General features: G+C 37.5%; 1 protein-coding gene across 2 annotated transcripts in view; it reads right to left on the bottom strand.

Annotated features, from left to right (window-relative positions):
* Positions 1 to 25,382, bottom strand: part of DPP10 (dipeptidyl peptidase like 10) — a 563,373-nt gene that overhangs the window by 222,595 nt on the left and 315,396 nt on the right. For both annotated transcript variants that reach the window (XM_061479197.1, XM_061479109.1), the window contains exons 2-3: positions 18,212 to 18,326; positions 7,482 to 7,577 (exon numbers count right to left, since the gene is read on the bottom strand). In XM_061479197.1, the coding sequence (XP_061335181.1) occupies positions 7,482 to 7,577; positions 18,212 to 18,326 (211 nt within the window). The remainder of the gene's footprint in view (positions 1 to 7,481; positions 7,578 to 18,211; positions 18,327 to 25,382) is intronic.

The following is a 25,382-nucleotide window of genomic DNA, read 5'->3' on the forward strand; positions in this document are numbered from 1 at the left end:
TGCAGTCTTCATATGAAATATTTAAAAACAAATTCATTATTTAACAGGAGAAATGCAAAGAAAACAAAACCAAAGACCTACTGTACCTAAACTTAACGCTCTCTCCAAAAAAGATTTTTCAAAACCAACCAACCAACCAACCAATCAAAAACAAAAACAACCAAAAATAAAAAAAAAAAAAACACAGAAAAAAAAAACCAAACCACAAACCAAAACAAACAAGAAAATCAAAATCCTTCCTAAATTAAAAAGTTTGGCCATTGTTTGAGAAGCCACAGTTCCTGCACTGAAAGACTCAAGAAAGCACATCGTGCCTGGTATCAAACCTGGCTACCTCACAAGCTTAGCCTGAATGACCAATTACCCATCAACAGCTGGCTTGTAGGGAAGTCTTCAGCATCAGTGCAGGTGCAGCCTCAAACTCCTATACTTGCAATTCCCTAATGACAGAATTAAATCATTCCAACCATTCCACAACATTAAATTATTTAAGAAATTATTTAATAAATCAGTGGAACAGTACCAATCAAAACTTTTATTTCCCTTTTTAGCAGTTTCTGAGAGAAATTTCAGCCAGCCTAGAGACACCATATATATCTTTCCAAATGTTCTAGGGATTTTCCAAAACGTAGTCTTAAGACTTGGCAAAAACTGGGTGTGTAATTCACACCACTGCTAGACTTTTATGATAGATGACTTTTAGCTAAAAGCCTCCACAGATTAGAGCGCTATCTAGGATCTGTTTTTTCACTTGCTCTTCTATGTGCTGCTTTTCCCTGCACAGGGAATCAAAGTCTAACCACCCTCTGCCTTTCAGAAATGAACCCTTCACACTGAACTACAGGCAACAAAAATACTGCCTGGCCTGGTTTTTAGCTTCAGGCTCTTCAGAGCTACAGATTCAGATAAATAATGAAAGCTATATGGAGAGATGGCAAGAGTGCCATTGAATACACCTCCCTTCACTTCTGACCAAGTCCCTGACAGAGCATTAATGCATCTTATTACAACCTAAATATGTGAGGCACCATATACATACAGTTCCTGGTACAGTGAAAATGCACTTGCATGCAATAACTGCGCTCCAGTCTTACCACTTCAGACTATCATCTCATTAAGGGATGGGGAAAAAAAATATAAGACTTCACTCTTAATATCCACCGTAAATGACAAGAGTAATGCCAACATATATAGATGAGCAATTCTAATAGAGGTAGTTCTCTGTTTATTGATTCCAACCCAGCAACAACTTTCTGGAGCAGAATCTGCCTTCTTTTATATCAGTGATGGACTGACTTCTTAAACTTGGCCCATATTTACTGGCAATCATTATATGCTCAGCTTTAATAAATAAAGTTCATATTTGCCTCATTTGCACAGGAAAAGCTTTCTTTAAAAACCGTCAAGTATTTTAAACAATGGTTTTGTGCACGAAATTGGCATATGTGGTACCATGTGCTGAGCTTCCAAACCATTTCCATTTTTATCATCCACAATTTTTAAACCAATTTCTACCATCTTTAATCCAGGTTTCCCAGAATCATTTTTTTTAATTTAATTTTCAGAATACACAAGAGCCAACACAGACTCAAGGAAAACACAAGCTCAAGAAAAGGCCACTGTCTACACATTTCATCCCTGGATGGTAAAGGCAGTGCACAGTGTCCGAAAGGTGCTAGGAACAACCACAGTTAAATCCACATGAAGCCACTGTCTCTTTTTGTCTTAAAGAGCAAACTGTCCCATTTGCTCTTTAAGGAAACCAAACATGTCGTAAGAACTAATAATACTTTTTCAGCCAGGCAATATTTTCTTTGCTAATACATAGTCTATTGCAGTGAAGTGACTGACTGTTTAACTGTAAAGCAAAAATGGTTTAATATTTCCTTCTTAATAAAAAAGTAAAAAAATAAAATTAAATTAAAATAAAATAAAATATAGTGAAAAAAAAAAGAAAACCACAAAACCCCACTACTCTACTAAACACTATAAATGTTTGCAAAATAAAATGTGAAGGGGGAAGAGGGGTTTTCTCCATAAACCAGTGCCTTGGTTTCACAGATTTTCAAAAGGGCAGGCATCACCCATTCTTTTTAACTCCATGCTGATAAAATCGATGCGTGAAACTAAATATGAAATAAAGATGCTCACATCAGAACTAGTAAATATTACTCAGAAAATGAAAGCTGAAGCTAATACAGGAAATTTAGGACCAATATAAAAACTAAAAACAAGTAAATACAAGAACCTGAGTTAAAACAAAACCAGACATCTTTTGCTTTGATGCTGTTCTCAAGGCACCACTCTCAAAAGTGAAAATATTTCTGACTTGGGATAGAGTGTTTTATTATGATCTACAAAAAAAGAAACAACAAACACATTAAAACTGTAAAAAGGGGGAAAATAAAAGGTACTGAAGAGTTTTTGGCTTGAAAACATATCTGCATGAAAAATTATTTGCTTTTAGAAACTAAATCCTAAAATGTTATACCTGTTGAGACTGCCAACACAATCTAAGATTTTTTGCTGTATGTTATAAACCTCACTGCAAAAAAACAGGCTTTTACAAAAGAAGAAATAGGCACAAATGCACATTTTCACCAAAAATCTCTCATCAAAATGGTGCATTTATACTCCCTCTGATTAGTTGGAGAATAGAATTGTGTTCACCAGGATGACTTCAAGGGACGAACCTACCCCCAACTATTTTAGGGTTATCTGTGCCATCTGCAGCAGACGATGTGAGCACCAACCGTCTCCCTGTGTCTGCCTGCCCTCCACAAACATACGCAGTCCTTCTTTAGCAGGGAGCTGCAATTCCTCCATGGACAGGGCAGCAGCCACCCGCCTCCAGCAGCAGCCACCAGTTCGGCAGGCAGCAGGGTGGCAGTTTGCCAGCGACAGCAACCTGCCCCAGCAGCCGTCTGCTCGAGACACAGAGTATGGATTAGCACCTCCTGTCTGACATGGCACAGGGAGTCAGGAAAAAAGACTGATACTTAAAGAAAATGCAGCTTCCATATGAGGCAGGAAACCCTTCTCAAAACACAGCTTTCCACCTTATCCCCTCCATGTCCTTTCCCTTGACACAAAGGTCTTCCTTCCCTACTGCTTCTGACTTCCAAATGACTTCCTTATTTTCTCTCTTCCTCCCAAAGGCAGACAAGGATGCTGCTTGTGAGATGAGCATGTTTTGTAGAGTCCTACAGGATAAGGAAATCTCTGCTATCACATCTTGCCCTCTCAAAGATCACTCCCCTCCCTGAAGCGCTACTGGAAGCCCTTCCTCCTGCACTGGCACCTGCCACCTTCCCAGTCCTCTCCCTCACTGCTCCAAAATCTTTAATTATTGCATCAGCAGCACTGTGTTTGCCTGAAGAGATGTGATGCTGCCCAGCCATACATGTTACCCTACACTTTTCCTGTGACATGGTGTTCCAAGGGTAACAAACAGGTGCTCCAGAGGCAGGAAAGACAGAAATATTTAATTTTCTCACAATCTCAGGAAAACACTTTACAACCCTCAGCAGATGCCTACATCTTTCCTGGTTCCATGAAGCACATAGGAACCTATTCAGGTGATTTGCTGAGCTTTAGCACAAGACAGGATTCCAGGGCACAGACTGCAGCAGGCCATCATTTCAGACTTCAGGTCATTCTCCAACACCTTTTCATTCAAATCTATGAAAATTTTCATAATTGTGTTGACTATATACCCATCTAACAGAATACAAACAAGGAGTCAATGTACTCTATCACATACAGTAAAGGTTAGCAAAGATTATCCAAACAGTAACAGCCATATTCACCAAAGGAATATGGGCAAAGATTCTGAATTTCATTGTCATTAACAGCCAGAGTCCCTGGTAATAAGAGACACAAGCACACTACCAAAGATCTAGAGATTAGACTGCAAAACTTCTGAGCCCTCAGTATTTCTCACAGGCCAGCATACATATTTCTAAGTAATTTAATAGAAATTAAGAAAACATCCTGAAAAAATGCTTCAGTATGGTTCAAAGATCCAGCTTCAGACTGCTCATATTGTCATTGTTTATGAACAACTAATACAATGATACATTTGTTGTCATCTTCCATTAAACGCACTCTCTGTACTAGCATGCATGCAACCTGGTCCTAAAGCAAAGTGTGATCATGACATGAGATGCTGTTCTCAACCTGAAGCACTGACTGGTCCTTGTTGAAAAATGGTCAGAATCCAAGACAGGAACAATATGAGACACAGTAAGTCTCTTTAAAGGATTTTTTTTTTTTTTTGCAAGGGAAAGCATAGGGGAAGTTTAACTCTGTTAAACTTAATTACTCTGGATACGTTAAACTACATTGCGGTTTTGTACTTAAATAAACCAACCCATTTTGCCACATAATGCAAAGCCCTTAGCAGTAGTAATGTGCTGTCAGATCTAAGTACTTTTATTGTTCACTAGCAGCATTTTAAATTCCCACCTTCTGTTAGAAAACCTGAAGATCAATAATGCTAAGGGAAGATGTTCTCTCATTTAACATCTTTGAAACTATGCCGAGAAACTGGAAGGCATCCTGAAACCAAACACTTTCAGACTGACATGGATTAAAAGAATTGATGGTTGCGCATACTCTCCACCATGACCTTTTAAATACAGTTGAAGTGCTCAGATTTATAATTGAAAAAGTTTAGTAAGCTACAAAGTTATTATTTGCAAGAAAAATACTAGCCATCATCTGTATTTTCTTTTTTCAGTTTGCAAATTTTACAAAAAAAAAAGTAAAAAATCCAAGCAAGGTTTAAAAAGAAAAAACAAAAACCACAAAAAACCTAACCAAACAAAAACAAACCCACAAACCCGTCTTTGAAATAAAACACCAAAAAAGAAAACCAAAAAACAAAAAATCCCCATTAAAAAAAAAAAAAAAGAAAAAGAAAAAAAAGGGTGAAAGAAATCTGAAAGATACCTGTATAGATACTTCTTCCAATTACATTAATTGTGAATACATTTTGTCACTTTAAAACTAGCTCAAAATTTTTCTTTTCTTTGGCAACAGCTGATTATCTCGGATAAAAGACAACATTTCCCCTGCAGCTTCAAGCATTTACATAGTTATTAACTTTGGTGGCAAGCACATAATATTGTGGACTCAGTTTCAAGCAGAAAAGGAAATGGACTGTAAAGACATCTGTATGTAAGAGCTTTTCTTATTAAAGAGTAGACTAGAAATAACTATGTGGGGACGATTTTTGTGGTGGAGGAACTTGCAAACAAGGAAGAAATAACATTGCTTTTGAGAAACATCTAAGAAATTCAAACATCAGCATAGAAAGTTTAATTAAATGGCAGAGGTTAAATACTACACCTTACCTAAGAACACAGTGATCCATCTAGCACTTGAAATCCTTAAATCAGTGATTTTTTCCACAAAGTATTCTCTAGACCCTGCAGAAACTGCTTACAGCATGAATTACTTTTTCAATCTCTTATTCCCATCCCTTACCATTAAGTCAAGATGATAAAACTTTCAGATGGATACAAATTATGCTATCCCAAGAGAAGCAAAGAGTAGTAGTAAGTAGCTACTTATTTTTGGCTAAAATCTTCCAGTAGAGAGTCCACTTACTCTGCCAATATCCAAAGAAAGTGCCAAATGCTTCCCTGCAGCTCCACAGTATTTAATGCTGAATCCTAAATTATATATTTCATTCTCCATGCATATAATGCCACCACTGCAACGTTACCATGACAGGAAAGAAAATATAATCTTAATCCTAAATTTTAAAAATAAAACTAGAAGCAGGAAGCAGAAATGTTGCTTTGCAAGACTCCTCCTCATTTTGTTTATTATCCAAGATGCTGATTTCATTGACCATACTGGGAATTTTCAAAATAAATGCAAAAAGAAAAAACAAAAAAAAAACAAAAAAAAACACCAAAATAATGATACATAAGTTTCTATGTTTATCAAACATACTAAATGATTACCAAAATCCTCCATTTTCACCACTTTTTGCCCAGTTTCCACACACACATTCTAATCAGAAAATGTCCATTCTTTCCTTTTTTTCTTTTTGTACCCCTGGACTTTATTGCTTCTTTCACAGATAAACACAGGAAAACACCTAACTGCAAGCTTAGGAGTTCTCATATTGGCTGAGAAAATCTGCAGAAAGACTGGATATTAGTACAACTGTACTGCCAATATAACACAGCACCTTTCTTTATTAAACAATGTTTCTAATATTATTTTCAATAAATGGAAAAGGTCATAACTGTACAATCTCACAGCTTTTAGAGTTGACTGCTTATGATCTCTGTTTTTTGCATGATACTGGTAAAATTATCTTCCCCAATATGAGTTTCCTAACATGGATTTTGAAGAGCACAAAAGAAACCTGTATCCGTGCAGGATTTTAGCACCAAATTCTACATTTCTTTTTACCACATCTGGAAAACTCTTAAAGGAAGCTTTTATCTTATCACAAGCTGCAGAATAGAGTTAAAAATTCCGCAAACTCCATGTTTTATTTATTTTTCTCCCTTTTAGCCTTTTTTTTTTTTTTGAAATGAACTTACTCTTCTTAGAACCATTTCTTCTTTGAAATTTATTTCATAAAGCAATAACTGAATGAATCATATAGCTTCCTACAAATGAAGAACACCTTCTAGTTATCACGTAAGACCATAGTTGATTAATATAATTGGATTTTTACTTCCTGTGCAAAGCTATTCTGGATTTACATATGCAGTCACCAAACTTCCAAACTCCTACCTTACATAGAGCACCCCTTAACATACTCTGTTTTGCACAAAGCCTATTGTTATTTCTTTTATTAACACCTGGAGTAATACAAAGATCCAACTATAAGGACAGAAAAGAGATGGTTGCTGTTGTTACTTCTGCATTTCTTGCAAAAAGAAAGAATGTGAACAACCCATATGACCAAGAGAAAAGTTCAGTGAGTTGAAAGAACTAGTTTGAATTTGTATTCTTTTTTACATTACAACTGTTACACAAATTCTTTGGGAATCTGCATACCATTTATAAATCACTGAAGAAAGTAGAGTATTAAATACAATTACATAAAGTAAATAAAATACAGCTATACGAATACACATAAATATTTAAGAATCCACACTAGATGTGGAGAACCACAAAGTTCTGATACTAGTAGAACAATTTTATGAATAGATCTTTTTGTGAATCCATAAACAAGATCTAGTTCTTAAAAACAATTCAACTCTGCTTCAAAGTGAGTCAGTAGTATAAACAGAAAACTTTAGTGAGCTTCTACTAGATGGAGCTTTAAAATTAGAAAGCCACTTCAAAAATTAATGAAGTAGATATGATTTAGAACTTACAAGGAAAACTGGGACACTGGCCAATTTCAAGAGAGTCTGAAATTTTAACTGATTCCTTCTCAGAGCCAGGATATACAACACTCAAAACTATTACCTGATTTCAAGTTACATGAAAGATTATACACCTACCATTAATCCATTTGGCTTCTGGATTATGAACTATGAACTCTTTTCTGAAGAGATCTTCCAAGGACAATCGGGTTTCTGATGAATTTGCAAGTTCATCTAAAATAAATATAACAACATCATTTTAGATATTCAAACCAATATATTCAGTGTGATTTGGAAAACTCTGAAATTATAGAAACAGAACACAATGTCCTGATAAAATCAATAACAAACACCTTCCTCATTTTTTGTTTTTTTTTTTTCACTTCAAGAAAACATTTCATTTTTCTTCAGTAGAGCTTCAGAGAACAAAGCATTGATACCTCAGGCTGGGACAACTGAAAAATGTAGTGCTTAGCTATTTATTATACCAGGACTCTAAGTGGCAAAGGTCCTTCCTCCCACAGCCCTACACCACAAAAGAAGTTTGATTACAAACCAGTACAAAAATTTCTTGACTGCCAAAGAATGTAGGTGAATTGCTCACCTTACCCAGACAGAAACTTAGTAAGATACTCCTGTAAGTAAATTTCACTCTATTCTATAAAATAAATATATTATTAATTAATCTATAAACTAATTTCACTCTATTCTACAAAATAAAATGTTAATATATATATTTATATGCACATTTACTAATCTGCGCTTACTCTCTAGTGACAAGCACAATGTAATATTGGCTAATAGCCTTGTGTTTTTCCCAAAAGTGATAGAACCCAGGAATATTGCGCTTCTGAACACTAGCCAACATTGATTTTCTAAACAAAATAATAAGTTGTCAGCTCCTAAAATAATCTCCATGGCTCAGGAAAAGAAAAAGAAGCTCTGCTAAATTCTACTTGTTCTGTAGGTTAAAGAAATCATAAGTAACTAAGATTCAATAGTGAACAGTCACACTAACATGTGAAATCAGAAATACTTTTAAAGCAAAAGTTCTGCTGTCAAAACAGAAGGTTTCCAATGAATACTCACTGATGGTAGCTACGCACCGCACCTAACTGTTTTAGGTTATTTAGAACAGCAGCTGATAAAAGCTGCATTACATGTTGACCGCGCGCTAGCAAATATATGCACCTATGCACTTCCTAACACAATGAGCCAGACAGATGCCCAGTCAGATCTTTTAATCATTTTATTGTTATTGGGCAGGTTTGCCATAGATTACTGCAGTATTTCTCTGATCTATGAGCTTTCCCTTCCAACATGCTAGGCATCCTCCTTCTCTACCAGAGGATCTTTTTGTTAGTCAGAGTTTGTCCTTACAGATTGCTGATATTAAACAGTGCTTCTGATGACCTACAGAAAAAGACTATCTAGAATCACAGTTAAGAAGTAATCTTGTTATCTTTATGTGAATCCAATAAGTTACAAGCATGTGCTTTGTAAATTTCGTATCCTGTAATACATTTCAGATGAAAATGTGACCCCTTCACAGTGAATAAAGTCCATCATAGTTTCATTATCGGTCTTTATTCAGCCAAATTTCTCAATTTCAGGCTCAGCTGAAAGCTTACTGGAATAAACAACAATATGATTTTTTTTGCTTTCATATGTCAGCACTGCCTGGTGCAGCCACTTCAGTTCTTCAGCTACTATTAATAAGGTGCAGCCTTGCTGCATTGAAGAGAAACTCCTTTTTAATGCACATCGTAAATTTATGATAGACACAAGGCCCTCACAGCTGCTCACTCCACAGAGCTGCTGCTTTTTGCATCCACCTGCCTTCCAGGTCTCAGCAGGGCCCCAGTAAGCATTTACTGACAGTAATCAACTCTCCCTTCACTTGACATCTTATGAGGTTAAGCATGCAAAGTTGTTCAGATCTTCTCACACAGGACAAACGTTCTAATCCTTAAATAATCTTCTTGCCTTCTTCCTACCTTTCAGGGATCAAAATAACCTGTTTGGGTTGTTTTTTTTTTGAGTCTCCAAGTCCAGCACAGGACACAATATGCCAACTGCAGTCTTATTAGAGATTTACAGCAGAGTAACATTATCTCTCTTGATTTATACCTAATCCCTCTGTTTACACATCATGAGACCTTATTAGCTCTTGCTCCTGCCACACACTGAGATTTTATCTTCAAAGTAAGCACATGTTTTTACATATGCTCTACTCAGCTCCACAAATACATTCTCTGCCTTCAGAACATTACATCTAACCTAACAGCATCAAATACTGGGCTCTTCATATACTCATTTTCCCCTTTCTCCATAACCTTGCTGACTACCGACCTTCAACAAGCTGCTTGCCATCACCTATTTTGATTCAACACACCCTGCTCTTGATGCTGTTTGTGATCCCAAAAAGATTCTGCTTCTTTTACTGAGTCTATCTCTGTTTATTGTGACCCCTTATATTCTGTCAGTTTGCCAACTATCAATCAGGCTCACACAAACAGTTATGTTGCCAAAAATTGCCTTATCAAAACCAGTTTAGTTTTCACAGGTTTTGTTGGTTTTTTTTTATTAACTGTTTTAACAGAAAACACTAAATACACCAACTGTGTACAGTAAGGCTGTCAAAGTAGTAAGGTATACCAGCTCTACTCTCTGCATTTTATCTAATTCACAAGGAGCTCTTGGAGAAACTCCAGTACAAAAAGGAGCCTTCGCAAGGCGGCAGCAAGGAGAGGTCACCTGGGAGGAACACGGAGAAATTGTCTGAGCAGCCAGGGATCAGGTTAGGAAAGCTATTGCCCTGATAAAATTAAATCTGTTCAGGGATGTCAAGGGCAACAACTAAAACTTCTCTAGGTATGTTGGCCATGAAAGGTAGACTAAGGAAAAATACAGGACCTCTCTGGAAGGAAACAGGAGACCTGGTTACTATGATAAGGAAAAGGTTGAGTTACACAACAACTTTTTTGCCTCAGTCTTCACCAGCAACTGCTCCAGCCACACTGCCCAAGTTGTGGCAGGGAAAGGCAGCTACTGGGAGAATGAAGAACTGTTGTAAGGGAAGACCAGGTTCAAGGCCATTTATGGAACCTGAAGTTACACAAGTCCATGGGACCTGAGAAGATGCATTAATGAGCCCCAAGGGAACTGGCTAACAAAGTTGCCAAGCTATTATCCATCATGTTGTGAAGCTGTGGCAGTGCAGTGAAGTTCCTGCTGATTGGAAAAGGGGAAATATAGCCCCGTTTTTACAAAGAAAAAAATAACCCACAAAAAACAAGACCCAGGGAACTACAGGTTAGTCTGTCTCACCTTGGTGCCTGGTGGTTAAGGGATGACTGTCATCATCTACCTGGACTTGTGCAAAGCATTTGACAACTGGAAAAAGGGAAATATAACCTCCATTTTCAAGAAGGGATCATGGAGAATATAATCCTGAAAGGCATGCTAAGGCACATGAAAAACAACTAGGTGGTTTGTGACAGCCAACACGGCTTCACTAACAGGAAATCCTGCCTGACCAATCTGGTGGCCTTCTATGATGGGGCTACGGAACTGATGCATAGGGCCAAAGCAGTTGATGTCATCTACCTGGACTTGTGCAAAGCATTCAACACTGTCCCGCATGACATCCTTGTCTCTAAACTGGAGCAACATAAAACTTGATGAATGGATCACTCAGTGGATAAAGAATTGGCTGGATGGCTGCAGGCGAAGAGCTGTGTTCAACAGCTCAATGTCCAAACGGAGACTGGTAACGAGTGGTGTCCCTCAAGGATCAATGTTGGGACTGATCCTGTTCAACATCTTTCTCGGCAACATGGACAGTGGGATTGATTCACAGTCAGCAAGTTTGCCAATGACACCAAGCTGTGTGGTTTGGTTGATACACTGGAGGGAAGGAATGCCATCCAGAGGGACCTTGACACACTTGAGATGGGCCAATTCCAACCTCATGAAGTTCAACAGAGCGAAGCAAAAGGTCCTGCACCTGAGTTGGGGTAATCCTAGGCACAGCTACAAGTTGGGCAGAGAAGTTATTCAAAGCAGCCCTGTGGAGAAGGACTTGAGGGTGTTGGATGATGAGAAACTTAACATGAGCAACCAGCGTGCACTCACAGCCCAGAAAGCAACTATTGTTCTGGGGCTGCATCAAAAGGAACATGACCAGCAGATTGAGGAAGGTGATCCTGCCCCTCTGCTCTGCTCTCGTGAGACCTCACCTGGAGTACTGTGTGCAGGTTGGTGTCCTCAACATAAAAAAGACATGGAACTGTTGGAACAAGTCCAGAGGAGGGCCACAAAGGATGATAGGAGGCTTGAGCATCTCCCATATGAAGATGGGCTGAGAAAATTAGGGCCATTCAACATGGAGAAGAGAAGCACGAAGACCTCATAGCAGCCTTCCAGTATCTGAAGGGAGCCTACAATGATGCTGGAGAGGGGCTCTTCATAGGGGACTGTAGTGATAGGACAACGGATAATGGGTTTAAACTGAAGCAGGTGCAGTTGTTAGATGAAAGGAGTAAGTTCTTTACAGTGAGAGTGGTGAGGCACTGGAATGGGTTGCCCAAAGAGTGGTAAATGCTCAATACTTGGCAGTCTTCAGGGTTGGGTTGGGCAGAGTCTTGGGTTACATGGTCCAATCTGAGGTGTCCCTGCCCATGGCAGGGGCTTGGAACTAGATGATGTTAAGGTCCTTTCCAACCCAAATCATTCTGATTTGAAATTGTCTCTCATGACATCCTTGCCTGTAAAGTAGAGAGGCATAGATCTGACAGATGGACCATTTGGTATATAAGGAATTGGCTGCATGCAAAGAGTTGTGGTCAACAGCTCAACGACCAAGTGGACACCAGTGACAGCCGGTGATCCTCAGGGGTCAGTACTGGGACTGGCACTGTTTAACATCTTTGTCAGCAACGTGGACAGTAGGGCTGAGCGCACCTTCAGCAGGTTTGCTGATGACACCAAGCTGTGTGGGGTAGTCAACCTGCTGGAGGGAAGGAATGCCATCCAGAGGGACCTTGACAGGCTGGAGAGATGGGCCAATGCAAACCTCCTGAAGATCAACAAGGCCAAGTGCAAGGTCTTGCATCTGGGTCGGCACAATCAGAAGCACAAATACAGGCTGGGCAGAGAATGGAGCGAGACCAGCCCTGAGGGGTAAAAACTTGGGTGTGTTGGTTGATGAGAAGCTCAAAATGACCCAGCAGTGTGCGCTTGCAGCCCAGAAAGCCAACCATATCCTGGGCTGCATCAAAAGGAGCATGACCAGCAGGTCAAGGGCGGTGATCCTGCCCCTCTGCTCTGGTCTTGTGAGATCTCACCTGTAGTACTGTATTCAAATCTGGGGCCCCAAGTGTAAAGACACGGGCCTGACCAAGCAAGTCCAGAGAAGGGCCACAAAGACAATCAGAGGGCTGGAACACCTCTCGTATGAAGACAGGCTGAGAGCTGGACTTGTTCAGCCTGGAGAAGAGAAGGCTCCAAGGAGACCTTAGAGCAGCCTTCAAGTACCTAAAGGGGCCTACAAGAAAGCTAGAGAGGAATTTTATACAAGGGCCTGTAGCTAAAGGACAAGGGGGCATGGCCTTAAACTGGAAGATAATACATTTAGATTAGACATTTGAAAGAAATTCCTCCCTTTAAGGGTGGTGAGGCACTGAACAGGTTGCCCTGAGAAGTTGTAACTGCCCAGTCCCTGGAAGTTTTCAAGGGCAAGCTGCATGGGACTTTGAGCAACGTAATCTAGTGGAAAGTATCCCTGCCTATGGCAGGGGGGTTGAAGCTATATGATCTTTAAGGTCCCTTCCAACCTAAAACATTCTACGATTCTATGAAGAACTTGTTTTATTTTAAATAATGCACTTTATTGCCAAATTACCAAATCATCTACTATTTTTTTTTCATTTCCATTTTAAATTTACTGAATGTTTCCTTGAAGGAATCATATTTCCCCTGTCCTCACACTATTTCCCACAGATTTATAGACATTGGCCTGAAATTATATATATTACATATAGAAATGAACACAGATAACAGAAGATACAAACAAAATCAAATACTAAAACCTAAATTGATACTTTTTAACTATACATGAAACTAACAACAGTTGAACAACTGGCGTGTATTTATTCAAAATGACAGACATGTTTGTGTTTATGAAACTGTAAGACTAAAAAACTAGAAATTAATAGCCTCATTACCTTTCATGAGTTTATAGGATATTATTTTTTCAGGTTAAATGTAGTCTTTACACCTCATAAAATTTACCTTCTACCTTAGCAAATAAAACTAATAACGATGTAGTGTAGTATATTACATATTCAAACTCCTCACTGGCTTTTCTGTGGAACAAAAAGGCTTAACACTAGAAACTAGAGTAAAGGCTTGATGTTAAATGCCATCTGACATGGCATTTAACAAAGGGGAAATTAAATTAAATGGGAAAAAAAGCAAAACAAAACAGTAGTAAACTGTATGCAAGGTAACAGCTCTATCAGTAATTGGGAATTAGTATATGAACTTAGTATAGTTTGTATTATATTTGCATGAAAATAGAAAACCAACTTGCCATAAAGTAGCCAGATATCAAATCCTTTTTGCCAATTTATAGTAGGTATAGGGAGCCTATGCAGCATTCAACAGAACCCTGAATCTTCTGGTAATGAATCTCCAGAAAAAATGCTTTTTAGTTTGCTCTCTATGACTGTAAGAATAGCATGAGAGATGTTGTGAAGGGGTTGGTCCCAACACTGTTCTAAACAGAAGATTTATCTACTGGATATGATCCAAACGGACCCACTTCCTCGAGCCTGATTTTACTCAAAACAATTTCAAAAACGCAGTTTCTGTCAGTTTGGATGATATAAATATTCCTTGAAGCATTTCTTTTTTCTGCAGAACTGTCCTCTTTCTTTTTTTCCTCTCATCAAGACAGCAAACTCTGAATTTGCTCTGAGCCTGTGATTATAGTTACATGCCATTTTGCTCAGCAGTAATTACCATATTATCAGCATGCATGGTTTAAATGTTAATATCAACATCCCAGTAAAGGAGTTTCACATAGAGCACTGGAGTCTGCCTCATTTTCAGAAACTGTAAGTTAACATCGAAGTAGAACTGCTGTCATTCCAAAATGAAAAACAGCCTCAAGTGTTGTGGCAAAATACCTGTACAGGGGTGACAATGTCTGTACAACTCTTAGGCTGTTCTTAGGAGATTTTTCATATAAAGGATTTCAGCTGCTAGTACTTCCAATTGAGCATTTCTCAGTTTTGAAATACTGATCAGCAGTGTTGCTCAGATAGGTCTTCAGGTAATTCCTACAATGTGGAATGCACTGTCATGATGCAAAGCACAAAACTATGCTGATTAAAAGGCAGGAGTGAGAAACTCATCCCAGAAAATCTACCTATGAATATTTCACTATGTGCTGTTATGTGATGAAATTTCAAAAACATGAAATAGAATAAAAGCAGAACAAGAAAGATACCCACGTTATACTGACATATAATCCAAATGATGGCACCTCAGAAATTTATATTTCCCAATATAAAGAAACTTTATGAATTTATTCCACGATATTTTCTTCTTTTGTTTTCTCTTTAATACTTCTCCAGTTATCATCTATTATTACTCAAAAATCACTAGACGCATAATCAAATTTTCCCAAAGAACAGACAGGCTCCTGAAGCTCCAAAGTTTTTCCATGCTCTAGTCTATTTCATTAACAAGAGTAACCTCATTATTTGGTATCTTCATGCAGTTTATTACTGCACAAAACTAGCAAGGATACTTGCCTGCAAGCCTACTCCTTGCTACAGAGCAGTGTAGTAATTTGTACTCAATGGGTGCAATGTTTGTTTTTTCTCAATTTACTATTTAGTCCACAGAGGTTCATAGAGAGCTGTTGAGCCACAGTAAGAGATTACAGGACTGGGAGTCCACTGAGACTCTGTCACTAACCCCTTCCATTGCTGAATGGTTTAGTCTTCCATTTTTCCATCTCTTTATTCATAACACTAATACATTTATAAAGTTTCTGAGTATTATCAGAGATAAAAAGCAATATAAAGGGACCAAAATATTACTAATATCGTTGGTACAATTTACTAAACCCACAAACAGAATTGCCACACAGATATTCCATATTTTAACAGAAGCTAAAATATTAGTGGGTGAAAATACATCTCTTATTTTAAAACAGTTCCGGCTTAGTGTTGTATATTCATGCTGTATTTCATGTAATGAAAACCACTAAAAATAGAAATCAAGAATTTCTGTTTACTTTTAATATCACTTCCATCTTTAGTAGAACCCAAAGCCTCTTTGATGCCTTCTGCATGTAACTTAGAAGATTTTCCTTTAAAAGCTTGTTATTTTATATGGAAGCCTCGATCACTTCATCATAAAAGGCATGAAAGCTATTGCTCAAAGTCTGAGTAAGGTCAAATGACAATTGTTAAAGTGCACAGGGACCTCAGAGTTTCTTATATTGTGGACAATGTATAAATAATTGCAGGCAAAAAAGAGAATTTCTGTTGGTTTTTGCATATCAGTAAATATACTTTTGCCTCTGCAAAATTTTCAACAAAACAATTAGACCTCTGAGCAACCACCATCTGAAATTCTTATAATCTCCATAAAAAGAAAGAGCATGATGTACAGTCTTCAGGGGAATTTACATGAAATCTAAAAAGGACCCATCAGTACAGGCAGAACTAATCAGGGAAAGAAGTCTCTGATGCTCAAAACAGTATTAGAAATAATAAGCACTGCCCTCTGAACCATCCCAAGGTAGTATAGGACAATTCTCATTATTGCACTGAACATTCTAATTCACAAATATTATATTTTATGAGAAGAGTTTTCAAAACCAAGTATTTATAACAACAGATTTGTAGCACCATAGAACTAAGCACCTTGTAATAGCCAGACCTGTGAGAATGTTTTCCCGCCCCTCGAATGCTAGATATCCCAAAGTGAGCTTACATATATTGAAAACCATGTAACTTCAGCTAGAGCGCTTAGTACCTGCCAGCAAACTGGCAGAGTAACAGAATATTTTCAAAATTAAAAAACAACCAACTAATTAATCATGAAAAGTGAAGGGGAACAGCACTGATTAGAATCAAGACAGCTCCACAGCTTTTTTTGGAAAGCACTTCTGACCTGCAAGAAACCCCAGTTTTACAGACCTAGACCATTTTAGGAAATAGGTTTTTATTTATATCAAGCTTTAGGGTCTCTATGGGACATCTCGGAACATCTGAGCTGACAGAACTAGTTTTCACTCGCATGACTTCAACTGAAATGTAGGTCCCAGCTTACATCCAATTTTCAAGCACGCTCTCTGGATTTTGAGATGCTGTAATTCTCTGAGCTTTTTTAACATAGAATAAAAAAAAATAAATTAAATTTCCCTAGGTTGTTTATTCTTTTTTCCACAAGTGCCTTCAAAGACTTTGATTTATGTTTCTATATCATTAATAATTATATATAGAAATTAGAGGCAGAACCGATGTTTATTATTGCGGAGTCCAGCATAACACTTTTGAGATTTTACAAGCCTTAAAAAAAAAAGTCACCTCTCCCTGAAAAGAAAAACAGTTTTCTGTCTTAAAGTGTACCAGGACCACAAGGCCACCATTTGCCCTCAACATCTGTTTTTCATGATTCCTTGAAGAAACTCTGATACAATGAGACTACACAGCAGTGCAATTCTGCTTTTATTGTTCTCAAAATGTTCTAAGTAGAAATAAGCAAAGTCATTTATCACTCCTTGGATGGCACCATGCATATGTGATACTTATACAAAACAGGAAACAGAATATTCCATAGTATTCCTCCATACTGTCTCCAGCTGTCTCGTTCCCTCTTAACAAGCAAAGCTTTCTGATGCTTTCCTATTCAGTTTCACCACCTTCCTTTCAAGCAGCAGCAGTCTAATACTATATTTGCTCATGCACAGACCCAAGCAGCTTCCCTTGATCATTTCATCCAGTAGCCAAATTGTCTGGAACCATTACTTAACTAAAAACCACTTCATTAACCTTTTCAGTTACACAAACTGGGCACTTGCATGGCAGAATATTTGCTCAGCAATATTTACTACGTAGGCATCCAATCAAGTATTTTAAATAATAACTTTAAATCTGAGGAAAAAAAAAGATATTTTTCTTTTAAACTTGTGTAGTTTTGCCTTCTCTTAGGTTTCTAGACACAGTTAAATGGTTGCTGCCCCAGCAGTAAAAAGAAAACCTTTAGAAAAATAACCTGGATCAAATTGGAACAACAACCACCAAAAAAAAAAAAAAGAGAAATCTTAACTATTTTATATGTTCAACTGCTTTTTTTGTCTACTACTTGCCTTTCATCCTGTTTTTTTCTGTAACTGAACCATTAAGTAATTTCTCTTCTCTTTGTTTTTGAGAGAAGGAAAGGGGAAGAAGCTTGTGCAAGTACATATGAAAGATGCGTGCTTCTGATTCAGTGAGAAGTTGCATTCTTGGCATTAGTTTTCCATGACATACAGCTTTCTCCTAGATCATCTGTGAATTTGAAATTGCACCAAGTGACAAAATCTTAAAGTCAGGTCATACCTGCTGAGGCTAATAAGGATTGCTTGTAGCCATCTCAAGACTGGCACAATCCTAAGGACCTACTGCCAAAGCCAAATGCTTCTACTCCACAAGGCCTCCTGTAACTCAAGTCCCTACAGGCACCAAATGTATAGTAGCCAGAAGTTAAAACGCTAAAGAGCAAGAGATACTTTAACATTTATATTTAAATGACTGCATTATGAATCATACACCTTCAGTAAGATAAATAAAGAAGCAGGTTACCTGGGGTTAAAAGAATGACAGACATAGTGATGAGTGAACAAACAACTAGAATCACCAGGAGCGCAATAGCAATTCCCTTCCAGTTCCTCTGTGGAGGGCTGTTACTTCCAAGTTCCTACAGGAATGGAAAAAAAAATAAAATAAACGGAAAAGACCATGTTTCATAATCATATATTTCTAGAACTATTAGCAATAGGAAAATTATTCTGGGCATACTCATAATCACCGCATGGGAGGTGATCGTGATCCCTCTCCTCTCAACAGTACACAGAGTCATCCAAAGGTGTTGAACTCTTAAGCTTTTTTAAATAGAGATCTCTCTTTTTTTTTTAAACACATATATGTACATATTCCCATAAGAGAGAATCAAAAGAACTTATAAAAGCTGTCCAAAATACGACTCATGTTAAAATGTGCTGAACATAGATTTCAGGACAATACCAACTAGCAGTTTATAAGACAATTACAGGAATGAAATGTAGCAATTTACTGTAATTCCACCTAACATGGTATGGACCATAAAGGTTTAAATACACTTCCTTTTTAATGCACACTATTAAACTTATTTGTAACAGAATACATTTACAAAACTGCCTGAAGCTCCAAGTATTCCATCTGATGCTACACAGTTCTTCTTGTCTATGCAGTAGCTCAACTGTAAATTGTTCCCGTATTATTTATGAAAAAAAAAAAACAAACCAACAGTGGTTTATAGCAAATATTAAATGAATGCTTCTGTAACTACTAGTTACATGCTCTGTGGTCACATGTTTAACTCCTATTGACTACAGCCAGATGCCATTCAGGTTTGTCAGTAGTAGCAATACATCACCTGTGTTCATGGTACAGCTTGAGACCAAAGAACACATTAATATCTAACAACAGAAACAACAGAACTAGTATGACAATCCTAACTTTCTCTCACAGAAAATATCTTTTTTATTATCTATAGCTGGCAAGCATAAACATTTCTCTGCCAGAGTCACCCATGCCTTTACTATCTCAAAATTACACTGCTGTGGCAAGACTCTCTGTGAAAAGAAATCTGGGAGGTACTTCTCAAAAGATTCTTCTTCAGCCTGCTCACAAAGTTGAGTTACATTACACAAGGGCTTCACGATCTACACAAGCTCCCATTAAGCTCCAACTAAATAGCAGGTGAGGCAAAAAGCCTGCACTTGAAGACAATACCACCTAAAAACTTCTCTTCCACCTCCCCAGGACCTGAGGCCACAACATGCAGCCCCGCATGGCTGCTTCTTCACCGAATGAGCAAATGCCACAGGAGAGATTACTTGGAGTCTTCCCTGTTTGATCTGAGATCCTGGGTTTGTTCATCTTGCATGTACACAGCAAGGATATTTTTTTAGCCTTCCCCTTTCTGCTGGACAGAAAGGCAGAGAGACATGGCAGATCTGCCACCTCAGCAGGTGCAGAAAGGTACCTCCTGCTATGTTTTATAAGTTTCCAAAGGCATATTAATATTTCTTCACATACACATTATTTCATTTTAGTTTTTTGAATTACAAATGAGTACAAAATGGAGATATTTTAGCAACAGAAAATGACAATGTTCTTGTGTCTAATTGACTGGTGTACACCACATCAATACCATACATTACCCAAACCAGCATGTTTAACAGTGCCTTCAATTTTTAACTTTTTTTTTGACCCCTCACTTGTTCATTTCTACCTATGAAAGACAAGTTTCTCTTCCCAGTATTCTTTTTCCAGGAAACATAAGAAGAATTCCCCTAACAGAGTCACTAAGCAATCCCACAAGAGAAGTCAGCCCACCACAGCTCCCAGCAAGGAGACCCACACTGCTCTAACATGACTTCTGCCCCCTGGGCCCCATCCTCCTGCCTGGCCTGGGCCTGCCCAAGCTTGCTCATTTAAGAGGTTTTTAGCCTCATCAGATGGGAGAAGCACCCACTCTATTTACTCAGTTTAAACCCTAGACCATAGCTGGTCTTCACGGGATCAGCTCCCTCACCTGATCAATGTTAGCCTTCCCCTCCCCACAGCCGAAGCCAGCCATTAGTGGTAAATGGGCACCAGCCAGCCTGGGCTGCTCTCAGTTCTGCTGGCTGTAAGAGTAATTGTACTTTTCTATTATTACACAAATCTCCTCTCTGGTGTTGATACTGATTGAACAGCAGATAATGAATGATGTTCAATTATAGCACACAGAAGGAAATTACTAAGGACAGCTGCAGCTCAGCATTAGCAGACAGTCCCTTTCAGACTGAAACCTGTGCAGCTTTTCTAGGCATCACCATGCAGGAGAAGCCCAATTACCATAACCAACAATACATCTTTGATGCCCATATTATTTTTACTAAACTTCTGGCCTCCTGTCTGCCACAGGCAGGGTGAAAAACATGGTCTAAGCAGAAACTCCTACATCCACCTTCCTTTCCCATCTCATCACTCATGTTTCCCAACCCCTTGCAAACTTGCCTGATCTACTCATTTTCTTCAGCTTTTTGTGGTTGACTCCCACCTCATTAAATACTTATTACCATAGCAACTTCCTGATTAGCCTTAAAGACAGTTGGTCTGCATAACAGCTTCAAAAGCCCCTTTGGTGCTCCCTAGGATGTGAGGATTGTGTAGCTCAATCCTTTCTGGACAGCCCTGGCTAGTGATATTTCAAGGATCCCCAGCCTTTTCACAGAAATACAAAACTTCTACATCCTCCATGTAAACGAAGATCCAAGCTATTATTTTCCCTTAAGTAAGAATTATTTTAATGTTAAAAGCACAGATTAGAAAATATTCTAAACATAACAGTGTAAGTCTTATTCATATGACACTTAACTGAGTTCAATTGTAATAGAAGACCTAGCAGCTCATACAAGCAAGTGGCAGTGAGAAAACAGTTAGTTACCCTCAGAAAATCATGAAACCTAATTTCAAAGAATTTACTTAAAATGACAAAAGCTGGATAACTTGATGAATATACTGAAGCCTCTAAAAAACTAGAAGGTTCTCATTATTCAGAAGGTTATTCTCTGCAGACATGAATATTGTTCAATTTCTAAAAATAAAATTCCATTTTAAACACTTCTGCAAATTTCTGCAAGAAGAATATCAAATAGATGAACCTAGTACTGAGCATACAGAGCTCACTGGTACCCATATTGAGAAAGAAGCAGGCTTCCAGCTAACTGAAAATCTTGGGAGACTGACATAAAAAGGACTGATCTCTGACTTAGACTAAAGTAGTTTGATAAAATTTATGAGTTGTTCCAAATTATTAGATTAGAAATTATTAAAAGGTCATTATTATGTTCTGATATTGAGTGACAACATTCTGTTAAGACATTTGTGGAGTTAATATACACTAATGAAAAAGATTTGATGAAATATTAGAAAATTCCTATAATAAGGTGAATTCATAGTACAATCAGTATTGTCAAGGACATCTCAAATCAACTTTCCTGATGCTAATCAATGCAACTCTTGGACTAGAAGTTACAAATTTTAAAATAGAGTAAGCTGCTGTTCATACATACATTCTTAGTCTTGCACTGCTTTTCAAAATGGTCATAAGCAAAAGACAGTTAAATAGGTTTTTAGATCATATATCACTGTCAAGACAGAAGCTGTCATTTTGGGGGCATTCAAGAGGAAACATCATAGACAGCAGTACAATAAGAAACTTTTGACATCATATAGTTTCCCCGTATCTAACTGCTAACTGGCATATAACAACAAGGAACATGCAGATAGAGATTTAAGGATCTAATCTTCAAAATAGGTTCTTCTATTAATGTGGTTTGAAAAAATATAAATTTTTGAATAAGGTGGTTTACATTTAATACTATCTATAATGTTATTTTAGATTTTACAGTCTAGCTCTAATGAATCAGAAAATGGCTGCTCAAAGCATAACACAATCACCAGTTTTCTCATTATTTAAAGTACCTTTTCACAAATCATTTATCTGCATTGCTTCCAACACCAAACCTTAAGTAATACATATTTTTGAATGGAATTTGTGATTGAGTAATACCTAAAACACAGCTACAAAGAGAAAAATTCATTATACTGCATACACAAATAATGGTGCAACAATGTTATAGAACCTAATGCTTTTGGCCTCTCCTGCCAAATGTTAAAGACCACATTTCACCAGGAGCTTTTAATCACTACCATCAGTGAACACGATGAATGCAATTGAAAGGAGGTTCTAGCCTCTTTGTGCTCTGTGATTGTCTGCATTTAATCTTTGTTGAAAAGTCCCCTAAATAAATTTTTAAAAAGGCATAACTTGCTGTCAAGTCTGGCTTTACTAGTTTTATATGGTATTATAAGGCATTATATGGTATTACAGAGGCTCCAAATAGGGTACTTAAGTGATCACACCAAAATTTTGCAATACTAATGAAAAGAAAGGCTAAAACAAAAATCTGCAGAAACCGGACATAGAAAAATTACAGTTTGAGGCTGTCAAAGGGGAACATGAGTCATTTCCACCGTTCTGCATCCCTCTATGCTAAATCTCACTCACCACTGCAAAACAAGAAATTTTAGAAGGAGATGCTGAAAAACTATATCCAGCAAATACACAAGCAAATATAAACCAAATATGCTGAAGCATTTTCCTCTCTCCTTTTCTAGGCTGATTTCTAAATATATGCTCCCCCTCCAAGCACAATTTACAGACTGATGATGAACTGGTTCACTGCAAGCATGAAAATTTCTAAAGCACTAGTAGGGAATGGCTTTGAATTTCACGATCTACAGCAGGTAACCTCATCCAGGAGTTCTGAGGAGCTTTTCTCTATTTTTGAATGAAATACAGAGTCTAACACAGATGTTTCATTTTGAAAATAAAAAAAAAACTATAAAATTACCTCCATAATGGCTGCGTTACACCTGAATGTAACAAGATATAACCCAAGTTGCTATTACAATAGAAATAACAACATCAAACGGATTTCCATTAAATTTATTTCATATAGAAATATCTTTTATCCCTTGACATTGAAATGCAAATGCTTATAATTTAAGAGTGATGGTTTTAAGTACTGTATTGCTTTTAAGTATTGTAATATTTAAGTATTGCATTGCTTTTATATATTGTAATATATAAGTATATATATTTAAGATATTGGTGATATCAATTTGGGAAAAAGAATCACTTAAAATTAATAGAGGTAGTACCTTAAAAAAAAAAAAAAACTCAAATATTTCCATATTTTTATCTGAAATAACTTACAATCTTTCCTGTAAGCAGCATAAACAGGAAAAAAAAAATAAAAAAAAATGCAACAAACCCACAAAACAAACCCCACAGTTTCCTTCCTAAAACTTATCAAGTTGCAGTGTTTTATCACAGTTTTATTGTTAATCAATGAGGATAAAAAGCCCTTAAGACATATTTATTTTAGCAAGTGTGTACAACTAAAGAGACATCAAAGGTCAGAAAATACTGCCGTGATGTGCTGCATTCATAAGTCAGGGACCTGAATTATCTCAATAGCATTTTTCTTACATCTTGGAAAACTACTTATGTAAACGGCAATGCAATTTCTACCATGGAAATAGTAACAGAAGCAGTAGAAGACTGATTGGTGCAAGCAGGCACACTGAAGAGCACTGGATACAGCCTGAGGACTAAGAAGTGCCTCTGCAGGTTCTTGTAAAAGAGACAGGTTAGCTAAAATATATCATTCCCTTCGGGCCAAGAAATTAAAGCCAAACTTTTAAAGACAAACCAATCCTGAGAGCTGGCATTTAATTAAAACTGCTTTTTCTCATAGAAATACCTGCCCATGATGCAATCAACCTAGCTGATAAATGCTGCAATGAGCAAATATCGAAAATATCATTTATCTGTAAAAATTAAGACACAGATTCCACTGGTTTAAACTCTTTCTGCTGGGTAAAGCTGGGTAAAGCAAAAGCAGAGATTCTGCAATTATTTCTGCCATCCGGAGTGAACTTTACCAGGCTGACATGCTCAGTGTTACAAACATGCAGATGCACATTGGTGTGTATACCTACACTGTGAGTATCTGCAACTGAAATCCATCAGCACTAAGTCGCAGCAGCATCTGTGGATTGCCTGTTTTTGTGTTGAGGCATTAAGGGCAGGTGAAGGATCTTAGCTAGAGGAGACATGGTCTGTAGCAGTTTCTGCCAGCATCTTCTGAAGCCTTCAATGAATCGTCTTTTATCTTTTGGAGAGTTCTGGGGTTGTTTTATTTTGTTTTTTTTAAACTGTTCCTGTACTGTCACCAGGACAAAACCTACAGGAAAGCTCTATGAAGAATCACATCCTTCCCTTTTTTTGGTAAGAGTATCAGGGGCAAAGTGCATTTGAGTAGGAAAAGCAAAAGTAATCTGCTTTGCAGTAGGAATGAGAATGAGTCTCACTCTGTAGCTGAGATGTAATCAAGACAATATCACTTAATGACTCCGCCAGCATCTACTTCATTAAACTCTACCATTTGCATTCCCCAAACATGAAGAAAAGGTGATAAACATAAAAAGACAGAGTTTCATGTTGTATGTCAGGTGTTTTAAAAGACAGGCCGAGAATACTTATAATAAAAACAAGGCAGTCTTTCCAGAGTTTGTTACACAGCTCATCCTCCAACTAGTATTAAATACTAACTGCCTTGATTATGCTGTGTACTATTTGCAGGAAAATTACTGCAGCAGGTACTTACAATTTGAGATTAAATGACTGTGTCCATTCCTTCCCAGCTGTTTTTGAGTAATCCCATGGCCTAGATAGCAGAGAGACTAAAAGACTGATCCACAAAGTGGCACAGGACAGTTATAATCTATTTGCATAAGTACCTATCATTTTCATCCCTCATACTCTCTTTACAATACACCATGTTATAAGATCCTATTGCTCCAGTTCTTGTCTGAATGATTATGGTCAAACAATTACTTTTCCTGGTCAACATCTTTATTAACCAAATGTTGGCGTTTCTTTTCAGAGTCCTTATAAAATGCCACTTCCACAGGAATGCACGAATCTCAGTCAGCTCTGTGGATAACAGGCATTTTAAAAAGAGAGCAGCTTGTTAGCAATTATCCTGCTTAGAACAGGTGCAGGATTTGGATTTCGATATGGGAACAATCTGTCTTCATATTTTTATTTCCTGGGCTGTGCTAGTAAGAGAAAGCCCTTCTTTTGCAGGGC

The sequence above is a fragment of the Pezoporus flaviventris genome, unplaced genomic scaffold (assembly GCF_033815535.1).
Source record: "Pezoporus flaviventris isolate CSIRO_AGI_PZ_B2104156 unplaced genomic scaffold, CSIRO_AGI_Pfla_v1 ptg000001l, whole genome shotgun sequence".
NCBI classification, from domain to species: Eukaryota; Metazoa; Chordata; class Aves; order Psittaciformes; family Psittacidae; genus Pezoporus; species Pezoporus flaviventris.